Below are 16,363 nucleotides of genomic sequence, written 5' to 3' on the forward strand. Positions count from 1 at the left end.
AAACAGCTTGTGAACCATTAATGGTAGTATCACTGCTTGGCAACCTTTGGCTTAAATTTAAAACTGAATAATGTCTTTTCTAGAGCCACTGATAACAGGTGGTGGTAGAGGGGGAAGATAAGCTTTCAGGCACACTTGCTTTTCTTCAGGTCTGAAATAGAAGACTAGCAGAAAAAGAAGCTGTTAATTCCAACCTGAAGAAGCTCATACATTCTCAAAACCTTCTTCATTTTTCCAGTTGCGTTAGCTGGTGCAATAAAAATATTACTTCTTCCTATAAGTCTTTTATTTCTAAAACAAGAATTTCAAAACGGAACATCCCTCTCCTCCACCACTGGCTACGTGCTTCTTCCCCTGTGTTTGAAATACAGTCTCTTACACTCCAGTGAGGATCTTCCATATAGCTATTATTTTTGTAGTTATTCCCCCAAAACAGCACAGGAAGACAACTTTAAAGACAATGTAAACATCTTTTATTTTCCCAAGAGCACTTCAAAGTTATCTTTAACTTAATTAAAAATGGAATTAGAGGATAAGCAATCACAGTAGGCCAGCACGGTTCAGTTCAGAGCCTCCCTGGCAAGGCTGTCAGAAAAAACTCAGAATAATTGCTGTGAACAAGTGTTACAGCTATCATGTACCTGAGTAAAGTGGTAATGATAATCTACAACTGATGATTATAAAGCAATAAAACCTATCACCATTTCAGGTATGCCATACTCACATAGTACCTTTTGATTTTAAAACCCCTCATCTTTTATCAGTAAATGTGCTTTTTAGGATCTTGCTCTTGTACACACGGTTTAGGAAAGTAACTGAGGGCTCCAGCCACACTGTTCCTTTCATTCCAGTGGTCAGCTTGTTAAAAGAAATCCCTCCTTTAGCTGATGGATATGTTCTGTCCACATCACCATTATTCCTTGGGCATCTCCACAGGCCATTAGAAAAACAACTGCTTTAGCAGTGCTGAGATAATAAGCGATAGGTGACTTACCCGAGTGGCTGTTTGGAATAAAACCCTTATGACCCAGTGTCGAAGTCTCATGCATGAAATACTATACATCCCAACCTGCGTTGCCTGTTCCCCCTAGCCTATCACCAATTTATCCCTGAAGAAGACTAAATAATAAGAGAATGCCTGACATAACAAGAACTAAAATAACTGATCAGTCCTTGCAGTAAAACAAATGGGTGATAATTGCTACAAAGGAAACCTCATTTTCTCAACTTTAAAACCATGTTAGAAAAATTAATTTTTTGTTTTAGTCTTGCTTTGTGAAAAGGCACAGAAATGCATGTTGTTCTCTCCAACTGAAACTCAACACTTCCAATTACTTTACCAGCAATTTACCTCCAATCGCTGGATTTTAAGTTAATCCCCTTTGAGTTCTCAGAACATCTACAATGGCAATCACTTTGCCTATTAGCTGAACAGCCTTTTGGGAGATCTTTCTGATTTTCTCTCAAACACTCTTTTTTTTTGGTTATAAAATATTATTAACTTAAAAAGCCAAATGCCACAAAGACAGTAAGGGATACGCAGCCTGCTCTGAAGCAGCAGCAAGGGGCCTAGCAATGAGGGCAGACTAATTTTATTAACTTCAGGGAAACTTCAAAAAGCTTTAGGGCTTTAATGCCAGACAGAGACGACCCCAAAAGTCAGTTTAAGTGCTGCATAAACAAAGGATTAGGGTAAGAAAAAGCTGAAGGCTCCTTGCATTTCTTGTTTATATTGTCATATGACCTAGTAGGAGTGGGAGAGGGCTGCCTCTCTGACTTTAATCCCCCATGGTGTACAGTGGCGTTTCAGTTCACTGACCTACATTACGATAATATTTTTTTAAATTTATGGGCAGAGGTGCAGCATCAAACTCACTTAAGGACTTTAAAAAAAGAAGGGGGGGGGGGGCAAGGGGGAGAAATAGCCAGAAGAGAAAAATTTTCTGGCTGGAATAGTCTCCCCCTCTCACTTAGGTTAGATCAGCAGCTTAGAAAGGGATTTCAAGTTCAAAGGGAACGTCTCTGTTACTCTTGTTTTATGGCTTAGACCAGAGGACACAATAGCACTGAGTTTATGAAATATCCCTTCCCAATTGGCTTTTGTGCTTGCAGGAAAAAATTAAACAGCACTTCATAGCCATAGGTGAAGTATGTGCATCTCTGGCGCATAACGCTTTTGCTAATACCAAGAAGTTCACAGATAAAATGAACCACCTCACACTCCCCATCTAAGCAGTACTTGTGCTACCGTGTATTGTTTGCAAAATCACAGTTAATGTTGCATGTGTTGGCATTCAGTGCAAACCACAGTGTAACTCCAAGGAGAAACAACTCTGCAGTTTCCCTTTGAGCAGGGATAGCAAGCTATACTGTCCAGCCGGTTAAACCACCCTCATTTTTAAGGTAACAGAAATTACTGTCATCTGAAAACCCTCTCAAACAATCCATCACACACATTTTGAGAGCAAATAACTCAGTGTCTTAACATATCTGCAGAAAAAAAATAAGGGGATCAGAACAGAAACACACAGAAGGAAACAAAGCAGTGCCAGAATGAGATGGGAAATAAGAAAAGGTTTGATACAGAAAGTAAAAGCACTGAATATTAAATACTAGAGACACAGAAAGAATAACATTTTCTGATTTAATCTAAAATTATATGGTTTTAAACAGAAGTAAAACAATTTTTTTAAAAAGGATAAAAACAGCTCTGAGGATTATTCTCAGCAAACTGATAAATGGCCCATTGAAACCAAAACAGAAAACAGCAAGGGGAGAAAAAAGAACAAAAAGAACCCATGACTAACACCGAAAATACAAAGTATTTTTATTACATTTTTGTACTTTAGAAAAAGTACACTTGAGACACCTTCATCACCATCAGTGACAGCTCATTTCTACAAAACAGTTGCGAGCACTTCCCATTTCTGTATCAGAAATGGGAATAATTTGGAGGCTGCAAATTCCTGTTCTTTTTTAAAACATGGCTTCATGCACTGAGAAAATGACGGTACATGAGGCCGCAAAAAGGGTGGAGAACAGAACCGAAAGGATTCCACTGACGATTGGGTTTGCAGCTTTTCTGATTCTCCAAAGATTGTTCCAGCTTATAGTTTGTTACTGAGAACTAGAATGACTTGGTACAAAGAAAGAACAACTTGGTCAGCCACACTGTTTCCTCAAGAACTTGTATCAGCATAAAAGTATAAAAGGCTTTTGTTCTGCAGTTCCCTCCAGCACTAGAAGCTTTTGGTTGTGCGCTGGGCTCTGAAGACCTTTCTCACCATCCTCCAAGCAAACAAACTAAACATCTGCCTTTGAACACCTATCCCAGAGAAAGGAACACATGAACAGTTCATCTTCTTCAGTACTTCATGTCTCATTACTGCTGTCATAATAGAGCAAGAAGCCATCACAGACATTTCTGCATATCCACTAACATTGGTTTTCGGATGTTTGTCCCATCTCTTCCCTGCCTACATTTCTCGTATCCAAGAAACATCTTCCTTTCTCTGCCCTTCTCAATACAGGGACAATTGCATTTGAGAACATCTTTCTCTTTGTTGAGCATTTTGCCATCACTATAGCCTAGTTAAAACCAGTAGCGTAGTAGAAAAGAGATCTTGAGTATTGAGTCAGAACAGCGACTAAGAACTGCATAACCAGAGTAGTTTCGATTTTAAAAGTTCTACAGATATCAGCTGGCATTCTCCAGGCACACACAGGGCACTAACTTCATTATGCACCTTTATACTGCAAGTTTCCTTCACCTCTATTTAAAGTTTAGACGGGCCAAATCCCAAAAAACCACAGGCACTGAATTCCTGACACAGCCTAGTTAAGAACACATTTATTTTACCAAGTGAGAAGAAACTGTTTGATGTCATGTTTTTATTAATCTTTACACCAAACTATGCCATGTTCCCTTTCTGTAAGAAAAACAACATCAGAGAGGGAAAAGAGGCAGCTACAGACTGTTCCTACATACTCTACTGCTCAGGACCTCCATCTCCAGACCTGTCAGTCCTGGCTTGAAATGCTAGAAAGATTAAAAACCCTGTACTGCTTACTATCCAAGCACAAATCAAGAAAGAGGCTGTTCTGTAAAGTAGATCTGTAGATGCAGAGTCCTGACCTGGCCTTGCAAGAAGGATGCACAGAGGATTGCCAAGCTCAAGACAGCTCCTCCCAGGCTGTGGTTCTGAGCAGCCAGCAGCACTCTGGTGGTATCTCCGTGACTTAAGAACACTCAGGCACTTTTAAAAAGTGTTTTAACTGTGGCAATCTCAGGTTCTGAGATCTTAAACATCTGAAAGAAAACATCAGTGAGACCTGGCAAGTTTCATTTGGAACAGCACACAGATCTGGCACATAGCAGTAGGTCAGGTATAGTGTCAGTAAGTTAGTTTGTGTCTAAAAGGAAACTACCCACAAATAGCTTGGGAAGATGTCATGGTCACAGAGAGGAATGAAGAACAGATGCTTATAAAATCCTCACTGGAAATTAAGCAGGCAATGAGGACAGGCCTGCAAAGAGCTGCCTGAAGCAACTGATGCTGAGGGAGAGGAGAGAGCTGGCTCTTGCACAGACCTGCAGCCCCTTCTGAAGGCACCACGTGGCCATACAGCCATCCCAGGTCTGTCCCCTTCCCTAACGATCTCAAACTCCAGCGCGTGGATCCTCTGCCCAAAGCCATCTCTCCACCAACTCTCTTGGGTAAGAGTTTCCTTCTGCCCTTTGGTTAACAGCGTCCGTGGTATCAAGCAATACAGCTCTATACTACACTGCTGAGTAAACTCAAATCCTAGTGCACAGTCCAGGTGTACAGTAACTCAACCCCTAGTGAAGGTGTACAGTAGAGGGATGCTTACAGTTCAATAATACACAGGTTTAGTTTTACTTTACCTTTTTACTTTAAAAATGCCTAGGAAATTACATTTATATAAAACTTATTTAAGTTGCAGAATTGGGCACTTAAGAAATGCCAGATGTCCATACAACCTTATTCCTGTCCCTCTTTGATATGCCCCATGATACAGTCTTTACATGACCACATCCAAAAATATTTCTCAGGAACCCTGCCTTATTAAGTGCATAGGGTAGAGGCACAGGGGAACAGAATTAATGTTGCATAGGCAACTGTAAATCTGGTATTTCCTAACTTTCAAGTACTTGATTTTGCAACCTAAGTAACATTCTTAATTTATTTTTGTATCCAATAAATAAAATGCTGTATTGGTTGCCTTGCTGACAAACCGATTCCCCCACAGGTGACTCTTGCACAACCTCAGAAAAATCAAGACCAGCTGTCCATACACTTGTAAGACCCAAAAGCATGTCTGCATTTTCAATTTAATAATATAAATAATAACCATAGGTGTTACTCAGACCTTGCAAAATTCTACTACCCAGTCATGTGGAGCAAGCCATTCTTTTGTTGGTGAGTGAACAAAATACCAATATTTTCATATGAGTAAGCAAGCAGATTCTGTGACTTCACTGGCACTTTCATGACAAATTTATTCTACTGTGTTAATCCATATATTATGTCAGTCAGTAAACATCACCATTCTTTTCTCAGTACTGTTTAAGAGAAATGGTATTTCTGTTTAATGAGCATACAGCCCTCCCTTCCCCTTCCCCCACTAAGCTTCTCAAACCCTTTTACTCAAAAACTAAACAAAAGCCAGTAAATAAATGCATCTTTTATATTCCTATTTTACAGTGCATTTTAACTAGTGAATGTGCTGTGCACTTTTATTCACCTGATTGCCTTCATCTCTGTATTATTACTGTATTTAGCATACCATCAGCAGCCAAGCAGAACCAAACAAACTCCTGTTCAGACTTCAAAGCAGGAAAAATATTAATTGTGGCGTCTGCATGTTTACAGTAGATGGAGTGACATCCACCACTTCTCCAGCCAGAGCCACAGAAGGTTCTGCAGGCAGCCCAGGTCACTGCCTGTGCCCGTAGGCAGCCCTCAATCAGTTTTTACTGTACAGTTTGGCCTTGTTAGTCACTTTGTGCCCGTATTAGTCTGCACACCGTATCAGTCACCCCGAAAGTGTCATTGCCTGGCTGATGCAGTGTTTTTCTTGCTATCCTGCTGGAACTACAGTGCCACTGTAAGAAAATAGCAGATGAAACATTAGCCCTAGTAAGCCAGTGAAACATCCTTTAGAAGTAAGTTAGATGGAAGAATCTCACTGAGCAGGTAAAATCTACTTCTCTTCATTCCTAGCGGCACTGCAACCATGCAACAGAAAATTCAAGGAACAGTATTTCTGTGACAAATATTTTAAGTACAGCACACAGGCACAACTCTGAAAAATTCTGGTATTACTGATATCTGGAAAGGATTCAGTGAAAAAAGTACCAGTGTTACTCACACATGGTACTCTTCCCCACTACTCAGGAATCTTTCCAGACAGGAATACTCTGGCACTCCCATATTAACTCACTGCCTCCCCAGTCAAAGCCAACCTCCCAGAAGGCTGGTCTCACCCCCTAAGTGAACCACACCAAATATTCCCATTCACTGGTAGGTGAGTTAATTTCTCCTCCTTCAGCAGTTTGGTTAAGTGTATGACTGAGGTACTATAAACTTGACATAAACTCTGTAAACTAAATGCTGTTTTCACCCATAAAAAGACATAAGGAATTAGAAGACAAAATATGGCTGATAACTGTTAAAACACACCATTTTCACAGCCACTGCTTTTCAAAACATCTAGCTCCTTAAAGGGTAGTCTGGGTCATTGCTGGTCATCAACAAATTTCACTACTATTTTCTCAAACTTCCTGCAGTTGCTTACTACTACTCATCTCCACAATATCTCATCCTTCTTCTGAAGGGCCAGAAAGATCTGCTAAGGAATGGTGACAAAGACCTTCCATTTGACTACTCAGCCAGCGCACTTGCTCTGACACAGCTCTTGCTACCATACCCTAAGACGACAGAAAACCCAACACTTAAAAGATGCTGAAAGCTAAGCTTTTTCCTCTTCCATTCAGGCTTCAAAAGAGATGCTCTGATAAAAATCTTGATAGCTTACCTTGCTTTCACATCTTGCTCCTGCAGCAATACTTTTCTCCTTGGGGACACTTAGATCACACCAATATTCAAACAATTAGTATCATGTTGTTATTAAGCAGTAAATTATTCTTCCAGGCACCAGAATCTAAGCATGCTAGCTACACGATGGCCTCGGTCCCTATGACAACGAGTTCAATAAGAAAACTCAATATCCAGCAACCCACAAAACTTGGGAGCAGAGTGACTACGGATACTGGAACATCCCGTAGCTGTGACACATGAAAGGAAAGAAGAGGTGCAACATGATTGCCATCAAATAAGTAAAGCCTAAGAGCAAGGCAAGTAATGAGAAAAATACATTAAAAGACTTTGAAATACACAGAGAATTAACTCTTTTTAATGTCAGAGGAACACAGAGAAAGCATCTGTAGGAAGGACAGGCCCATTCTCATAGGAGAACATTCTGCTATGCTTAAAATGGGAAACAATCGCAGCAGAGACAGGCATATATTTTGCACTACACAAGCTTGAAAGTGCAGAAGGTGCAGCTTGTGCTATACAAGGCAGAGACTTTTCCTTCTTTTGTTTCTGCCACAGAGCTACTGATTTACGAGCATCCTCGACAACAGGACCCTGTGGCACCCATCCTAAGATAAATCCTGCTTGTGCAAACACTTTCAAAACAGGGAGAATATCTGAGTCATGCAGGAAAGCATGATACACCGCTACAGTTCACCTTCCAGCTGAAACTCTCTGCACTCAACCTGTGCGACCATGGAAGCCAAAGAGCAAATAATGTGACAAATATAAAGGATTTATCCCAGGAACTGAGTAACTACTTCATGAGTCAGACTGGAATTAATCTGCAGTGCTGCACAGAGGTAAAATTCATAGAGGAAGATATTTCAGAGATGGCATTAGGATTAATGCAATTCTCAGAGCCCAGAGAACTGCGAGGAGCTGACTGGTAAGCAGCCTGTCTCCAGAAGTACAAGACCAAGGACAACAGTTGCTGTTTATCTTCATCATTTGCTTGTCTCCAATTCCAGGGGCTGCTGACCTGCTATGGTTTAGCAAGCCCACATTCACAGCCACCACCTATGCAAATTCAGAGGAAAGAACTTTCTCCACAGCATCTCATTTGCCCTTTTTTCACCAAGATTCCCACGTCACTCTCCTTAAAGCAACACTGGTGTTCACAATAGCACTCTCAGCCTTGCTTTTACTTTTTTATCAGTACAAGCCACTTGTGGCCAGCCTAGCTCTTTTTTCTATGAAAAGTACATTTGTCAGGCAGCCAAGGTTTTGCAAAAATAAAGTGTCCAGAGGGTGACAGTTTCTGCCTCCACATAACCACACCAGAAAGATGCTCTTGACAGAAACTTCCTTCCACTGAACTTCTCCCCTCTCTCAAGTCCTCTTTGCAAGAGAAAGTTGGACTAGTATTCGCATCATGGTAAAGTCATCAAGATAAGCAAACACAAACCTTTGCCAGTGCCCTCTTAGGTCTGAGGGAATGGCAGGTTTTGATTTTCCTTAAAGCTAACTCCTAAAGACTTACTGTAAACCCAAAACAAATCTGGTCTAAAGCAAAACAGGAGCATTCACACACTTCTACAACAGTTCAAAACCATCAGATATAAATCATAACGGCAGTTTGAAGCATGCAACTTTTTCACGACCAGGATGCAATCCCAAAATGGTTAGAAGCAAATTTCCTGCACTATCCTGCATCTCAGACAACACTAACTTAACCAAAAAGGCAGATGATAAATGTTTTGCAGCCAAATTTCCTCAGATGCCACAGTAATACATACATACCTAAAAAAATTTAAGTAAATTAACAGATAAATAAGCAAGGATGTACAAAAAAAAAGAGACTCAAGGATACGCTGCAGACAGGTAAATTCAAAGATCCCGGCGAAGAGCAGCAGTCAGGCTTTGATTCTTTCTCTGCCAGTGCTCCATTCAGTCTTAGCATTAAAGAGGCAAAATACCAAAAGGAAACAGGGAGCAGTACAAAGAAAAGTGCAAGGGTACTCGAATTTTTGTAGAACATTTACTACCACTTAAGCAGATGAGAAAAACCAGGAAGCTTAGGCACAAATTTTCACTAAAATGCACTAATTCAAGACCATTTGCTAGTTTAGGTATGATTTTTTTACTTTTTAAAAATATAGTGTTTACCCAGTTCATGGATCTGATTTCTGTGTGAAACAGCAGAAGTGTCCCACTTGCTCTTAGAGAGACAAAAAAAATATCGTTGAGAATAAATGTTGTTCTTTTATTAAAAACAACTTAAAATCCAGGAGGGTGCCATGCACAAGGGGCACAAAAGTACTGTGATACTGAAACTTAATGAATTTACAATTCTTACTATTCCATCAGTGCTCTGAAATTAATCAGAATAAGAACAAAAAGCCAAACTATAAATGCCTGATTTCTCCTGGGTAAACTGGTAGTTAAACTGCAGGGAATTTATTTTAATTCTAGCAACAAAAGCCAGGAGGGAGAGCTTGGGAGAGCCCACATCAGATTAACAGCAACGTTTTACAAATGGGCACTACAGAACTGCACCACAACCCACTTGTGGGAGCTGCCTCCACCCCATGCTGAACCCAGGAAGGTGGCCATCACATGCCCCTGCCTCCCTCTCTCCCAGCCTTTCAGGAAGCTATGAAACTAATTTTCCCCAGTAGTATACTCTGGAGGAAAAGTTCACTTCTCGTGAAGGTAACATGTATTTTTTAATTATTATTATTTTTTATGCCTCCCCAGGGAAGGTGAATAGGGGGGAGCTTCCTTGCTCAGAGAAAGAAATTTTCCTGTATCAGCGCCAAGAATAGACACCCTAAATTCAGCGATCCTAATCTCCAGCCATCCATCAGCAGCAGGGTGGGACCAGCTGATTCAGATTTTCTATTAGCTAGTGACTTTGTGTACTAAAATAAGTCACTGTACCACCCAATTGTTCCTGCTGCTCTCCGTTCTGCAAAGCACAGACTTAATAGTAGCTACCCCAACTACAGCTCTGAGTACTTCCCCAGCAGGCTCTTTGTAACTGGCACAACCCTCTTCCCACCAACTCTCCCAAGTCCCTGCGTGCCCCCGTGACTTTGTACCATGAGTGTTTATCACATTTGCTCCACTATCCTTTTGGCAAGCATCAGGGAAAAATGCCAACTCTGAGTACCTACAGTACCACAGCACGCAGAATCCAAGAACAAACCTAACCTGCAGACAGACTATTCGATGGCAACTCTTCATTTATAGGGCTAATTAGTATTCATACAGACAGTGATCAAGGCCCATATATAGGGCACAGTGTGTGACAGATGAAGACAGGATAAAATAATAAAAACCCCAGCTCTATATTTTCAAAGGCACAGGAGGATATCAAAACAGTTCACTAATATATCAGCCTAATAAATTATGTTGTTGGTCAAATATTAAATAATCCACATTCACTAGTTATTTTCTGGACCAGAAAATAAAATATGCATAATTTGATTAATGTTATTCCATTATTTACACTGTAAAAGCAACAGCAGAATACATAAACTGGCAAATGATTTGAAAACAACACTAAACAATTAAAAATGCATGAGCAAGGCTACAAGCAAACTCCATTAACCCAGTCAGACAACCCACACAGTTGCTACTCTGCAAGTTTTCAACTCCCATGGACTAGTGCCATGCATTGGGAGCAAAAATGAAGAATCTGAGACCAGTTCATTTCAGTTAAACAAAATGCAAGCAGCATGGGTCTCCATGGGTCACACAAACTTCTGTTCTCATTCATATTCCTACAGCCACAGAGAAACAAAAGGAGCTGGTTAAGCCAGGTCTCGCTGGATATGAGCAGCATGGGACACGCACAAGTGAGTGAATTTTTAGCAGAGATAAAGGAAAATGTTTCAGGAGTTCAGACAGCTCTAGAGCATCAGAAGGAACGGTATCCAGACAGACACATCCGGCCTAGATCTCCTCTGCACTTAGGGGACAGAATACTTTGGACCCGTTGTTCTAGTTCAACATCACCATCAGCCAAAGAGGAAGGTAGCCAGCCATTTCAGAAAAAGGAAACAATACACCTGCTACCAAAATTTTGCAGAACGACTGCTGATTTGGAGTGTCCCATATAACCCATATTGAGAGAGACAAAATTTTCAGAGAACTACAGATATCCTCTCCTCCTAACTACCCTCCTTCCTAGTGACAAAATCATCATCCAAAAAACCAACACCACACTACAGGTCTGTAGTTCCTTTGAAAAGAATGGCCTCCAAAATCAGTAATGGAAATTCAAAGGCAAGTTTCTTTTTCTTTTTTTTAAAAGCTAAACCAGCAACACAGAAACCTCAGAGAAAAGGGGGAAACACAAATTGCCTGTTTGATCAACTCCTGTAGTGAGGTGTTTAGAAAAGAACATCACTAACTCAAAATCATGCCCTGACAGAGATCGTGGCTTATTTTTTACTATTATTTTGCTTTACTAAGCAAACAAACAAAAAAGTATTCAAGAAGTCTGCATTGTTGTAGCCATGGTAAGGTATGCTAAGCGTTTAGTCTCCGATAGTAAAACTTTAGAGGAGACACTGTGCAGTACTCGACACAGCTTTATGGAATTCTGAAAAGAAATAAGGACTCTAGATGTTTTGTCAAGCAAACAGGTTTGGCATTAGGAAAATAAAAATTAACAGTTCTTTACCCAAAAGTTAATAAAATACTTACCACACTAATACATCAAGCAAGTATTTGCTGAAGTTTACATCAGTTCTGCTCGTTTAGGGGTAAGCAATTAAATTATTTATATATTGCACGTCTCCACCTAAACTATTCATCATGAAACATTCCACTATGGGATGTATAAACAAATGGTTCTCCCCTGATGACTGAAAGGTAACCACCACGAAGATCAAACTTATGACAGCAACGTAGGAACACCAACCGCCACAGACAGTGCATCTATCCATACTGAAGGGACAGTAAAAAAATCCCAACTAATTTTTACTGTAGATGCCGACTCCTCCAGAAAGCACCTCTATTTTCTGCCACAGTGAGGAGGGGTCAGGTATATATGCTGTAGCAGATTCACGCTGTGCAACACGGAAACAACGTGCATTAATCAAGGCTCCAAGTTCTCCATGTCACAAGCTTGATCCCAACTTCAGCATGCTATAGCTCTGTAAGGCATCTTGTGGGAGATTTTTTGCCTACTGAAATAAATGTTAATAATTGAGGTTCTTATTTAATAAAACGTGAAAATGCATCTAAAAATTAGTGGTGTTCTTTGTGTTAATATAACGCTACTTTCTATTTCTTTTACACTGTCTTTACATTTTCAATGTACTGCAGAATAACTGTGTAAAATATGTCAATGGAAAGCTGGAAGTTTTGTCAACTTGGAAGAGACCAGATGAGCCACTTAAGAAGGTACACAAACAAAGCAGGTTTGCAGTAACAACAGAGGGGCTAGACATCAAAAGGATCAGTGAAAAACCAGCATCAAATTACTCAACACTGCATTGAACTGAATAAACTAGGCACTTTTAAGCAGCGGTTTCTGTCTGTTTGCAAGCAGCCAAGATGTAATACACTAGGCATACAAACATAAGCAAAATGTGTATAAAGACTCTGGAACACAACAGTGAAAAATTCTGTAGCCCACCAATATCTGTACTTACACAGAACAAATATTTCCCCTTCCCATGTATGGCTTTAAAGAGACAGCTCACCCTTTCCACTTGTCCTTCTTTGTGCTTCAGTTTGTACACTTTCAGCTTTGGAAGGAAAGTCTCCATGTAGTTCTTGTCTTCCATGCCTTGGAGCAGCACCCCATGGAACGCCAACCTGCAGGTATTTGCATGAATATCTGTATCCAGCTTGGAGCCAATCACAAGGCACAGTTTAGGACAAGTGACTGGTTTTTCAAATTCTAGCAAAGCCCACTGTTGTCTTGGGAGCTGGACTTCTGCCTGGTCATTTTCTTTGTTCTCCTCTGAAGAATTTGAGTCCTTGGACAAATATTCCTCTTGATAAAGATAATCTTTTTCAAAATCAAAAACATTTTCTTCAATTTCTTCAGTGAAGTCAGCAGGAGCTGGACTGAAAAACATCACTCTTCCCATAACTGTTTCATGACCAACTGTGATATGGAACTTGGCCTTGGTCTGAAGAGGTCCTCGAAAATACTGGATTTTCTTCAGGGAAATTATTGCAGCATGGATGGTGTGAAGTGATTCTGGGGTGCAAATTAGCCCTCGTTCCAGCAGTTTGGGATCAAACTGGGTTACACAGATACCTACTCTGTCACCCTGCATAGCGTAAGTGACAGGAGTATGGAACATCTGCATGGACTTGACTTTCTTTATCACCTGTTGATGGAAAAGCAAGAAAAAAAAATCAAGCAATTAATTGCACATGGGTGCATCACAAGAACAAAGCCACATATCATATCCCACTCTCTTGTAAAATGACCTGAAGATTCCACATTTCAAAAGTAGCAAGGGAACAGACTGAGAACATACCCCATCATTTCAAATTACCACAGGTTTGAACCTCTTAGCTTATTCTACCTCTGCTCATGAGCCTGTAAGAGTATCATGGCCACAATTATGTTGATATTTGCATCATCTGTGCTGCAACAGCTACATACTATCTGCAAATCAACAGATAAACCCACACCATGGAACAGCTTAATGTACTCCCCCCTAAAGACCTGCAGCATCAAATGCACAGCACTGCAGACTCATTCATGCACTTGTGTGACTGTTCTCCCACCCTTCTTTGACTTGAATTCAATTGTAAAATGTTCAGAACATAAAACCTTTCCTTATAATGTATTTGTACAACACCAAGTGCAATGAATCTTGTAAACCATCACTGCAAAGTAATTAATACAAAAATCTACCATCTCCTAGTCTATGACATTCCATATATTAAAAAAAAGGTCCTTAAAGCTTTGTTGCAAAGATTTGAATGTTCATAAATATATGGCTGGCATCACTGTCACTAAGATGTGGGGTTCCACCTGTTAGGATTATCACGGGAAAAGTGCAGCACTGGACACCACTTAGAATTTATTTAGCTCTTCCGAGATGCTATAAAAGTTTAACCTTAATGAGCTCGCTATTGTATTACTTATTTCAAGGAGTTCTCAAGGAGAAGAATGAAATAAGCTTTTAAAAATCAGTCTAGGCTCAGCTTGATCAGACTAAAACAGTTTAGTTTAACAAGGCTTGATTTTGGCTTTTCTTTTAGTTCTGCAAACCATCCTTCAATAAGATTCCCCCCTCCCCAGTTTGCATGTAACCAAATGTTTTTTCTGATACGTTTATGTTGCCGCCTGTTGCATTCACACTAATGCTGGATGCTTCGATAGGTCACCACTTTGCTTGAAGTCCCCATATTAGATAGCTTCTAATACTGAAATTATACTTTTGGCAATTAAAAAAATCTCCTAAATAAATATTAAATACTTGAACAAGTGTCCTTAGCACAGAAAAGTTATAAACAACATACTTCTGAAGGGCTGAAACCTCAAAATTCAGACCCAAGAACGGAACTCTCCATGGGAATGCTCCATACCAGAGATCATTTCTTTAGTATGTCTTTATCAATAGACAATAGATTATCCTGTGAATGTGTACAGAACAACACTGCTAGAATAGATCTCAATTCTCAGTATAATTTCTTCTCCTCTCTCCCTTTTCTTAGTACCAATTCTACAGCTATCAAAAAGGTTCATGTCAAATGCTACTGTGCAATTCTCAGCATTTAAGCCACTAGATCTCTCTTATTCAGCCGGAACTGTTCCCAAACCAATCTCCAACCACTGCATGTCCGTCAGTAGCCCATCTTCTGATCCTGGCCCACCCCATTTATCTTCAGCTCCTGAAAGTAAGAAACCAAAATACGCAAACACCGATGAGGTGAATCCCAAACCAAAGGGCTGGACTCAGCAGATCTGGGCTGCATCCTCAGCATGTCACACAGCTTAGAGAACATCATTTAGGTTAGACAGCTCAGAACAGTCTAGAGAAGTTAACCTTATTAATTTTAATCACAGAATTGTTTACTCATAAGATAATACTGAAGATACCAGCTTTTTCTTCTGCATCTTGGATGCAATGCATAAGTGGAAAGAAAACTAATGTGTTTCACCTTTTCCACAAAGCCTGCTGCCGCCCTATATGAAGGACATAGTACTTGGCTTCAGATGAAGCTTTGCCTATTCCCAACGTCAAACTAAGCAATACTACAAGAAGACTGTAGGGGGGGGGGGAAAAAAAAAAAAAAGGAAGAAACACTCAGGGGAACAAATTGCAGAAACTTAGATCAAAATAGAGGAGTAAATGAAAAGTCTCTTGGCTGAACTAAAACCTTCAGTAACTGGAATATAAAGAGCTCTCCAAATAAATCATCAAAAAATGGTCACAGGCAATGTACAGAAAGATGATATAAAAAGAGGAAAAAAAAATCTAGCAGCTACATGGCTTCTGGAAAACACAAAAATCCTGTATTCGTTCTTGAAATCGTAATTACACAAGTAACAATGGCCATGAGCTTCACCACCACAAATATTGTTTGGGTTCCCCGTATCTCTGGCTTCTAACCAAAACCAAAAGAAACGCCCTTTTACAGATTATAATGTTATTATTGCAACATTTTTCAAATCAAATGCCACATCAACGCCTGTGGATTCTTGGAGAATCCACAGAATATTGTGGGAAAGGAGATCAAGAGGTATGTTCATGTAAGAGAAAAACCCCTGAAGTAAAAAGTCTGGACCAAAATAGTTTGGTATGATCTTAACTAATGTCAGAACAGACTGTAAAGGCCATTCTAAATACTCAGTAGGATTTCAGTTTCAAGAATTTTTGTGCTCCAATATATATTTATTATCCCGTTAGCCAAACCTCCTAGATGAATTGGAGAGAAACAACTTAGCATTTACCTCCACCCCTCTATTTACTTCCAAGATTGTACTTTTGAAAACTAGAAGCACAGGGGCTTGAACCAAACCCTTCCCTCTTTCATTCACTATAACATACCCCTCTCTCCCCAGTTTCAGTCATTGTGACAGTTGCAACACTGGTGATACGAGCAATGTTTAAGGACTTAAAAAAATACTATAGAAGGTTTTCTAAACATATGTTTCAAAGAAATAAACAAGCACTCCAAGATTGAAATTGCCATATGAAAAGTACCAGCCCAAGCTATTTAGAAGACTTCTGTGATTTCATATGTGACCATACTGGCTGTAAATCCTTCATCTTCTACAACCATAGACAAGGTGAATAAACTCACAAGAACTAAGG

General features: G+C 39.9%; 1 protein-coding gene across 3 annotated transcripts in view; it reads right to left on the bottom strand.

The window, feature by feature from the left end:
* The window catches only part of EEFSEC (eukaryotic elongation factor, selenocysteine-tRNA specific), a 131,566-nt gene that overhangs the window by 42,442 nt on the left and 72,761 nt on the right, over nucleotides 1–16,363 (bottom strand). For 2 of the 3 annotated variants that reach the window (XM_074836784.1, XM_074836782.1), the window contains one exon: nucleotides 12,728–13,417. In XM_074836784.1, the coding sequence (XP_074692885.1) occupies nucleotides 12,728–13,417 (690 nt within the window). The remainder of the gene's footprint in view (nucleotides 1–12,727; nucleotides 13,418–16,363) is intronic. The other variant, XM_074836783.1, reaches the window with a different exon arrangement.

The sequence above is a fragment of the Strix aluco genome, chromosome 11 (assembly GCF_031877795.1).
Source record: "Strix aluco isolate bStrAlu1 chromosome 11, bStrAlu1.hap1, whole genome shotgun sequence".
NCBI classification, from domain to species: domain Eukaryota; kingdom Metazoa; phylum Chordata; class Aves; order Strigiformes; family Strigidae; genus Strix; species Strix aluco.